Here is a 10,555-nt window from a genome sequence, read left to right on the forward strand (position 1 = left end):
AATATCTACTCATTCTGGACATTAACGATCCGGCGTCTTATGGCTATTAATACGAGCGCTTCCTCATAAAAATCAGATAGTTTCATTTGCAAGATGAAAGCTATGCAGTCACGCACTCTTTAGATGCCCTGTTTTGATTTGTTTGAATATAATAATTAAACAACACAGATTCAATGACACGACTGACAGCTGAGGCAGTGGAAGTGGCTCCAAAATGCGCAACGTGCCACGCTTTCCCAGTTGGGGGCGCGTCCTAATCGCAAACGCTGGAGCGAAATTTCAGCCAATCAGCTGCCGCTTTGTGTCCGGCCTCCAATCAAAGGACGACGATGCTGGTCCAAAACGCCCGGTGACGTCATCGGGGAGGAGCTACATTGTTTCGATCGGTGATCGAGAAATTTATGACGTCACAGAGTAATTGATCATTTAAAATGAGCCTTTCAAAGACTGAATCGTCATAAGAATTTACGACATCTAAAGAGTAAGAAAGCAAGGGGTTCTGTTGAGTTGTGTGAATTGTATAACGTGTGGAATACGCGTGTAAACCCTGACAAAAATGTAATTAGAGGTGTATACACGTTTTATTACAGTTTTGTTCATTATTGTAATAAAGAATGTTTGTTTCGGTGTTGAAATACATGATTTGGTAGTACATTCATATTAAAGGCGGTTGAAAGATGTTTCATTGTGGTACAGGACGCGTGGTCCGGCCGTCCTCTGTGTGTGTGTGTGTGTGTGTGTGTGTGTGTGTGTGTGTTGCTCCTGAAATTGTCTGCGCGCTCGTTATGGCTTCATGATAAAGTCCGTTTCGATCTAACCGGCACTGCAATGATTTTTTATCACACTTTTATTACACATTCCACTAATTTTATGCATCTCGGAAATAATAATCGGTGGCAAATATTACCCTTTAAAAAGTGACGATTCCCACGTTTCCCTGCAGGAATTAGCAAGGTACCGTACTTGGATTTAGCGGTGATTTACCCTGAATTCTGTCAGCGCGACGGCGCCACCTACAGCGCTCGACACTTCAGGGGTTTTGAACCTGCGCGACGCGGACGGTGACTTGAAGAGAAGAGAAGAGCGCGAGACACTCGCGGACGCGGATGGTGACGGTGACTGGGAACACTGCGCGGAGACGGCAGAGCGCGAGCCGCCGAGGACCCGTCCCGAGCGGAGAGAAACACTGTCGAGTGACGCAAGATCCGGCTCGAGCGCGAGACCGACGTCGGCAGTCAGCAGCGCCACGTCGGCAGAGGGGAGCAAAATACTGGCTTGCGTGTACGGAGCTTTCCCCCCCCATACACACACACACGCACACGGAGACAGACAGACAGACAGACAGAGAGAGAGAGAGAGAGAGAGAGAGACAGAGAGAGAGAGAGAGAGAGAGAGAGAGAGAGAGAGAGAGAGGATCGCGCGGAGCTCCGCGTCAGGAGTGTCGGTTCCGCGCGCTTGGCGTGTCTTTTCTTTTACTTTTTTCTTTTTCTTTTACCGTGAACGCGCTCAGATCAGCGGGGCCCCTGACTGACTGACTGACTGCGCGACTTCGCTTCTTTCTCTCGCTGTCCGTCGGTTCGTTTGCACGCAAACAACTTGAGCGCGAACTTGGTTGGAAGCGATCATGGTCAAGGTAAGAGCTCTTTCTTTTCCTATTGCTTACATTAATGATTAAAAACAACAACAGCGGTCAATATGAGGATGGTGATTATTATCATCGATAATATTATTATTAGACTAGTAACTGCGGTGCGTTCTTCTTCAATCCGACCGTTAGCGACACACACGACGTCACTTATATTTAATATAATATCGGTGCTTGAGCAAAGAAAGAAGCGAGGGGCGCGCGCGGCTCTCTGTGCGAAATCATTTCGCGTGAAAGTTCCGTTTTCCACACTTGTGGCGCGCGGCTGATCTCGCCCTCAGTTGCGCAATCTAGATGGTTCGATGGGATGGATGGAGCGTCTCCCTCTCGAACCCCGGTCCTTCGTCCACCTCCGCACCGGGCTGGCGGCCCTCAAGGTGCACCGACGTGTCGGATGGAAGCTGCTAGAAGCAGGAGCCCTGGAGAAGGACTCTAATTATGGAGGTCCCACCAGGGAGCAGCAGCTCGCCCTCCTCTGTCTGTCTCCGCGCGGAAGCTGCGATCATAAACACCCATAAAAAGAACCACCGTGCAGCAGCATCGAGTATTTTTGTTTTTTTGTTTTTTAACCACACTTGGCTTTGTGTTTGTGTCCCGTCCTGTGTTTCCACGGTGAAGAGTTCACCAAAGCAGTTTTTCCTTCTTTCAGACAGTTGCCACCGTGCACTGCTAGCTTTGTTTTACCAGGAGCTTGACATGATGGTTTTACCCTGGATCTGACATGATTTCGTTTGCGCGGGATGCGCGTGGAAGCGGCCCCTGACATCCCGCCCGGGGCCCCGACGGTGAAGCCCGAGCAGGAGCCGCTCGATGCGCATCCACGGTGGCGCGCGTGGCGCACGTGCCTCACACCTGGTTTGTGACGTTTCCAGGACGTGAACTCCGGTGCGCAACACGGCGGCTGTTACGAGGAGAAGGAGCCAGAGCCCCCGGCCGGCCAGCCCGCTGCAGGTGAGCCAACACATCACTGTACTCTACTGTGTTTCTACCTCCTCGGTGCGCGGTGACGCAAGAGGCGCACGAGCGCCACCCGGTGGCCACTTTGGCGCGCCTTACGCCTTAAGAATGTGGGAAAAGGAATCCTGTGAGCTGAGCCTCTGTTCTGCTCCTTTTTTTTAAAAAAAAGAAAAAAAAAAACACTTGACACCAGCCACAGGATTGCTGCCATCACAAGCAGCTGCCCGGATGCCTTGTGGGAAGGCTTTCCGCGTGCTGGAATGGGCCGGAATGGATGTGTCCTCGTGTTTCTGCCCCTCGACAAAGCCTGTGGGGCTTGGGATCCGTCCAGGCTGAGTCCAGCTCCCGAGGGGAAGCGGCGTCGAAAAGAAGGCAGCACGCTGTCTTCGCATTTTTTTTTTTTTTTTATTTAATTTGCTTCTCCGAGATTACTCACAGCTTGCAATTTTGTACACTCTCCAAATACACACACTCATATTTTGTTAGAGGCATTTAAAGTTAGCGTGCTGGATTTTGTTATTGCCGAACACATCCAAGGCACAGCTTCTCAGCCATATTTTTCTGGCTTAAATTTGACTGGCGAATGAACCGTGGTGAGATCCGATCATGGTTGGGGGGGGGGGGGGAATCCTCTGGCTACTGGATCTCACCATTGTAAGGAACTACATGTACTGGACAACATTATAATTAGGCTTCACACACCTGCCACGTATGGATTTGTTGAGTGTTAAGGGGTTCATCCTTTTCTTTCTGGTTAGTGAATAGGAACTAGGTGGCTGAATGTGTACTTTTACTTTTCAGCATAACTACAATTTACACGTATGTATTTGTGTCCTTCAAAAAATCGGTGAACGTGAAGTGAACGTTCTGTAAAGCTCTATGGATGCAGAAAAATAAGTGAAGAGCTTCTGGAACTCAAGTGTGTGGTTCTACTTCATCTTGAGCTCTTCATTCAGGTTCTTTTGGCCTGAGCAGATCTCAGTCTCCCTTGATCAAGAGTCCATTTGGAAGTTAAAAATTCATTTTTTTTATTGAGTTCCTTTACAGGGTAAAACCACACCTTGCACACTTTACACTTTTATGAAAAACGAAAGTTGGAGGAGTTACATTTCTTACACATTTTGCTGAATCTGTTTTGAAAGGTGTGGGTGGGTCGGGGGGGACATCCTGCTACGTCAGTGTCCCTTAAGTCTGGTTTTGATAGCATCCCGAGGAATGTCGGCCTTGGCGTCCAGAGCCGTGACGCGTTCCCTTGTCTGTCTGTCCACACAGATGATGAGAAAGGGCACCCCGAAGCTCAGCCGGGGGTCATCTGGCGGGTCACAGGAGGTCTCTTCAGTGCCACCAAAGGGGTGGTGGGAGCCACAGTGGGCGGCGTCGCCTGGCTGGGCGGCAAGAGCTTAGAGATCACCAAATCGGCCGTGACGTCCGTCCCGTCCGTGGGCGTGGGCCTGGTGAAAGGGGGCGTGGCCGCAGTGACGGGGGGCGTGTCCACGGTGGGAAGCACGGTAGCCAGCAAAGTGCCCTTCACAAAAAAGACCAAAGACAAGGCAGAGTGAGACGGGGAGGCCGAGCGACGGCGCCTCAAGCAGCCCGCTCCTCCGCCCCGCGAGCCTCGCGGCAGGACACAGGGATGAAGCCGACTCCTCGCATTTATTCCGAGTGCCTTGTATAGCTTTCCCATTTGTTTCCTTTTCCTGTTCAGTATTTTTTTTTCTTTTTTTTTTTTTTAAATTTTGTAACTTGTTGCGATGGACAATGGAGGTGTACGATCTTGTTCAGTCCCACGATTAACACCTTCTTGTGTGCTGGCAGTGGAAGTTTGGTGTTAACAAGACCCGCGTTCATCCATTGTACTGTTTTGCACCAGGTCAGCTGAGTTTTGCCCTCTGTTGTCTGGGTAAAGATGGAATCTCCAAATCTAGATAAAGTTTGGATATGAAATTGGGTTTAGAACATTGACACTCTCTCCATGCTGTAAGTTCAGGGAGTGGGCTGTATACTTCTTTTAAATGATAAAAACTACTTTTAAAACCAATATTCCATAACTACACATGTGCACAACTGATCCAGGCATTTTGTGATGCATTTGCTCACAAACCCGGTTGCCTTTTTACATTGTTTTGCACCAGTTATGGGGCATGGACCTCAGGGATGCCCCCCGGAGGTTTCCACTCCTGTAAAGAGAGTCCGTGTCATTTTCTCCAACATTCAGATGTCTGTCCTTGCATTTCATATTTCTATTGTGAACCTTTCTTTTTTTAAGGCTGCACATCAATGCAACAATTTTCTTTAGTTTTTGTCTGTGTAGTGTCCCTTGTTTAGAAGGGCAACTGTAGTTGAGTTTGTCATAGAAATGTTTTATTTGTAATTTCATTATAATAAAATATTACCTAATACAACCGAGTGGGTAATTTTCTTGACGGGTGCAGGTGACTTGGTGTTTGAGACTCTTGTTTCTAGTCTCAAGGGTAAAAGTTCTTGTTTTCAGTATCAAATTCATGGCTGTTTTTTGTTACTTACATTAATTCTCACAAGTTATTTTCTCCAAACCAAAGTTCAGCTTGGAGTGACAGAAAGTACATCAACAACACACAAAGAGCTGTAGACACAGACACAGGATTATAGACACAGCTTGTGTGTCTGACACTACCGTGTTGGTGCTTCACATCCCCCAGTTATTCTATAGAAGCGATGTTCAAATCTCAAGTCTATTACTGAATGCAGGAGGAATTCAGCAGTACTGAGGGACAGAGGGAACTCATTCCACCACACTGAGGCCAAAACTGAGACCCCATGCATTTTTGATTTTGGACACCTTGAGTAGACCACCGAGAGGCCAGAGGTGATCACTTTGTTCTAAGGAGGATCGCGAGTTTTCTCGTTTAACGTCATTCAACGGCAAGAAAGCGGCTCATATAACAGTGTTTCATGAGAATGGTAACATTACACCTTCCCAGCGGTCCAGACCCGATAAATCAAGTGGCACAAAATCAGCTGACAACTGACAGCAGTGTTTCCACATGGTCATGTGCTGCATTCACAGCGTGGTTATAATAGAAGAACAGACATGTGGTCTTAATATATATTTACACTGTAGTGTCACATTGTTTTTTTAGCTGTGTGGAGTGAGCCAGCAGACAAAGTGCAGTCGTAGCTCCTGCACTAGTAATAAGCAGGACGTTCATATGGACTCATTTACATCAGAAATAGGCTATTACGTTTGAACAGATAAAAACAGGTTAACGGAAAATGTTTTCCACTTCATGATGAAACTGTCGGAGTTCAAGTTCACCTGTATTTCTCCAAAGCGAATAACAGCATTTACTCATTTTACATACATGTGTATTTTCACCGGAGCACTTTGCGGCAGATCTCCGACTCGGAGGCTCTACAGCTTTAGCAGGGAGTCGAAGTAAAACCAGCAATTTTAGGTTACAACCCTGTGCTCTTAGCTGCTGCGCCACCTCCTGGTCAGTTTTTTGTTTGCCATTCCATCCAAGTTTAATTTGCCTTAAAGCAGGTCACAACCAAACTCCGACTGTGTCGCTAGTCTGCTTGTTGTGCCAATGTTCTGCTCGGAAGGATACTAGGAGGCTACTGACTAAATAAATGTGTGTGACATTAATCATGTTTTGGTTAAAAAAAGGCATATTTAGCTGATGAATTTTGAGCTTTTAAACCGTGTAAACAGCTCCAAAAAAACTGTGGTGATGAGTAGGGCCACATGGCTGTGCTCCAGAAATCTAGAAGGTTCCTGTGGTAACAGCTCAATTGGGAAACAATGGCTCAACTCCCAAGGTGCCGAGCTGCTGCGGCTCCCTGTTGGTAGCAACCAGCGCTGTCCGTACAGCAGGGTGTGCCATCCTCCTCCTCGCTCCTCACGCCTCCCTTGCTGTGCGCTACGCTGGCTTTCCCACTGAGGGTTTGGCTGAAAGCAGCACTCCCTCTGAACAGAATGTTCTAGAATATAGAGGACTTCCACTGGTGTATCGGGCCTGAACTGAGCACAAGTGAATACGTGGTATGTCAGCTGGACTAGTGGTTTGTGCACTTGCCCTGCATCTGAAAAAGCCAGGTTTGAACCCCACTTCTTGCTGTAGTACCCTTGAGCAAGGTATTTACTCTGAACTGATAGAGTAAAACCTACCTAGCTCCATAAATGGGTAAATCACTGTAAGCTGCTTTAGTGGTGTAGCAGAAAGTGTGGTGGTTTGGTTGGACTCAGAGGTTGCAGGTTCACGCCCCTGTTGTAGAACCTCTGAGAAAGCTGCTTTCCCTAAAATTGGTGTAACTAATAAAAATTATCCAGCTGTACAAATTGTTACATTGACTGGGAGTTTTGCGTTACGCAGTTTAATCCAGAAGTACAAAACTCCCAGTCAGTTGACACCAACCGCGGAAGCCTACGGGTTTTGAAATTGTTGCATTGTTTGAAGAAATGTTTCAGTTAAATGAATGAATGTCAGTGTAAACCCCCAGCAGTGCACTGCTGCAAGGGAGGTCAGCTGCTCCCAGAAGGAGGGGGGGGGGGGGGGTCTACTCCCAGTTCGCACTGGAATTACAGAGCAGAGCATGTGCAATAACTGATCTCAGGTGTAGGTGGCAGAAGCGCTTGAGAGGACTCGGTTAGCGGAAGCACGTCATGCCACAGCTCCACGACTCATTTCTTCATAGTCGGTATCGCACTTTTGCACAGCCCTGTCTGATGACCTTGTCACCTAGAAAATGTTGCGCTGTCCCTTTAGTTAAGGTTTCAGTGTTGTATTCACTCCGTTTACCCATTGATTTTCTGAACCTTCATCTTGCTTTAGTTGCAAGGACTCCTTTTGATTATTTTCCGGACGCTTCTCCAAAGCAACGTACAACTCAGAGTAAACAAAAGTGCATTTACCAGCAGATGAAGAGTTTTAGATGCAGTGATTGTCGACACACAGCCAGTTTGCCCAATACAACAGTTTTTGCCAGCACACATTACAGGAGTGACTGCATGCAAAACTGATAGGAAGCACAGAAGTGATGATGACACATGCTGTGATGCAAGTTTGTGCAGCAGTCAGGAGATCGGGAGAGGAGTGGTTTTGAAAGCAATGGGTTTGAGACCCTTCTTGAATGCTGCAAGAGATTCAGCAGCTCCAAGGGACAGAGGGAGCTCACTGAAGCACATTGGGGCCAAAACTGAGAATTGACACACTTTCTTCCCAGATGCTCTGTACTATTTCACTCCCTCAGTCTCTCTTCTTATCTTCCAACCAATGGCCTGAAATGCTGAGCTTGACTGTCCTTGCAGTCACTGGCAGCTGATGTTCATTAACTTGGACTGGACTGGATTGGGAGGATGAGGGGCACGGTGGCGCAGTGGGTTTGGCTGGGTCCAGCTGGGTCCTGCTCACCGGTGGGCCTGGGGTTCAAGTCCTGCTTTGGGTGCCTTACGGTGGACTGGGTGTGTCCCCTCCCCCTCCAGCCTTACGCCGTGTTGCCAGGTGAGGCTCCAGTTTGCCGCAACCCTGCTTGGGGCAAGCAGCTTCAGATTGTGTGTGTGGAATTGGAGGGGCAGTGCTGTCCAAGAAGAGTCCCTTTCCATCAAGTTCAGCTGACTGGCTTGAGCTACCCTGGGAACTCACACACACACATTATCAGAACCGCTTGTCCCATACGGGGTCACAGGGAACCGGAGCCTAACCCGGCAACTCAGGGCGTAAGGCTGAAGGGGGAGGGGGAGGGGACACACCCAGGATGGGACACCAGTCCGTCACAAGGCACCCCAAGCGGGACTCGAACCCCAGACCCACCAGAGAGCAGGACCCGGTCCAACCCACTGCGCTACCGCGCCCACCCTGGGAACTCATTATTTTAAATGAACTTTTCAGGTCATCTAATTAACTTTTCTGACTCTCTTCCCCCCTTTTCTTCAAATCCACCATATCCACCTGCTTGGATGTCCTCTTCATCTCGAATACTGTGCTCGTAACCTGTCTCTACTCCTACTTCTTCTGGGGGGCATTTCAGTGAACCAGAGTCACATATGATGCCTGTTTTTGTACAGCGGGTAGATATTGTGAGATGAGAGGCGAAGAGAAGAGTAGAAAATATTGCATTCATTCATTTAGAGGACACTCCAGTGCAACTAAGTTTTAAGCTACCTATCATATTTACCCATTTATACAGCTGGGCAATTTTACTGGAGTAATTTAGGGCAAGTACCTTGCTCAAGGGTACTACAGCACTAGGTGGGATTTAAACATGCAACCTTTGGGTCCAAACTGTCCAAAATGCTCCAGTAAAATTACCCAGCTGTATAAATGGGTAAACAGTTGCAGACAGCGTGACACTGTAAGTCACTTTGAAGAAAAACGTCTGCTAAATGAATACAGTAAATATATAATGTAAATGTGCTGTACTGTAAGTCATCGCTGTGTAGCGCAGTAGAAGAAACAAAGAATAAATGAGCTGCAGTACGAGGATCCGCCGGCAGATGCCGCTGCGTTGCTGTGCGGAAACCCCGTTCGCGGGCACGTCGCGCGCTCTCGACCACTTCCCAGCGTCGAGTCACGCGGCCAGTTAAAGGCGCAGCTCCTAGCTGTCTCGAAAGGTAAAACAGTGTAATTGTCATTTTGTAGAACTTCGCCAGCAGCGAGGGAAGCCTGATAATGGGTTTGTACAACGCAACGGTGCCCTGGCCTGGTAAAAAGCGGGTGCATTGATTTAATAGCGACGAGATGAGTGACGACGGAGGCTGGGAAAACACTGACTGAGAGAGGAGAAATTTATCTCACGAGCACCTTCCCAAGGTGATAAACTAGTCTGACGAAAAAACATCTCAGTCACAAATGCCATGGTATCTATCGAGAGGCTCCTCCGGGTAAAACTCCCATTTTTTTCAGTCAGTACCATTCGAAGTTATTACCTGTCTGGTGCTTGCAAACCTAGACCAGCAGGATATATTTTTACTCAAAATTTAAAGTAAAAATGTTTTGGTATTTCAGGGAATTTTTAAAGAAAAAAACGCATTTTTGAAGATAATACTGCACCGCTACATAAACTAGTAGCTGCGATTCCCGCCCACAGAGAGAGAGAGCGCACGCGCGCGCGTCTCGCTTAAAGTGACAGTGCGCCGTTAAAAAAAACGTCATTTTCCAATCATTGGGAAACTTGGTGAGGAGTTACAGGTACATTCCCTGTCCTAGTAACTTATATCTGTAAAATACCTAAAAATAAGGATTGAAGGTTACTGCAGTTATGGTTAGATAGGAATGATAAATATCAATTGTAGTGTTGTGCAACCTGACTTTTTATAGTTCCTGTTTATTCATCCTGAGGATCTTTAAAAACAGCAATGTCAACCAAACAGGACTGAAGTCCTTCTGCAGGCAAGAAGGTGAAAATCTGAACAGGTCTGCTCACTCGTTTCATTATGCCACATTGGTCCACACTACCAATATATTACATTATTTCTATTGGTAAAATATCCCTGCAATATGTTACATTTATTTGGCAGACACTTTTCCCCAAAGCAACTTCCAGTGAACTCTATGTAGTGTTATCAACCCACACACTTTATTCACCGCAGTGACTTACACTGCTAGATACTTTACTTACAATGGGTCACTTATCCATACATCAGTGGAACACGCACTCTCTCTCTCTCTCTCTGTCTGTCACTCACACTCTATGGGGAACCTGAACAGCATGTCTTTGGACTGTGGGAGGAAACCCACAGACACAGGGAGAACATGCAAGCTCCACCCAGACTGAGTGGGGTTTAAACCCATGTCTTTGCATACCACCCAGCTGCTGTGAGACAGCAGCACTACTCGCTGTGCCACCGTGCCGCCTGTTTTAAGTCATAATTAGTATGGAGCAGAGACCTATAATCAGATCCTAACATTAACATGTGACATCTTTTCCTTTGGAGTCTGTCACCTGAAATTATTCATACAGTGTGTAACAGCT

The 10,555-nt window shown here is 47.3% G+C and overlaps 1 protein-coding gene across 1 annotated transcript; it reads left to right on the forward strand.

Annotated features, from left to right (window-relative positions):
• The first annotated feature begins 1,371 nt into the window (after positions 1-1,371).
• LOC108923288 (transmembrane protein 263) lies at positions 1,372-4,974 on the forward strand. The gene is made up of 3 exons (XM_018733959.2): positions 1,372-1,633; positions 2,518-2,596; positions 3,875-4,974. Exons 1-3 carry the CDS (start codon positions 1,625-1,627, stop codon positions 4,159-4,161), a joined length of 375 nt encoding a protein of 124 aa, XP_018589475.1. The 5' UTR covers positions 1,372-1,624; the 3' UTR covers positions 4,162-4,974.
• Positions 4,975-10,555: the final 5,581 nt, after the last annotated feature.

Source organism: Scleropages formosus, chromosome 2 (assembly GCF_900964775.1).
Source record: "Scleropages formosus chromosome 2, fSclFor1.1, whole genome shotgun sequence".
Taxonomy (NCBI): Eukaryota; Metazoa; Chordata; class Actinopteri; order Osteoglossiformes; family Osteoglossidae; genus Scleropages; species Scleropages formosus.

Coding starts and splice junctions, on each gene's coding strand:
- LOC108923288 (XM_018733959.2), top strand. Junction 2,597..3,874: donor GGCCGGCCAGCCCGCTGCAG/GTGAGCCAACAC, acceptor CTGTCCACACAG/ATGATGAGAAAGGGCACCCC.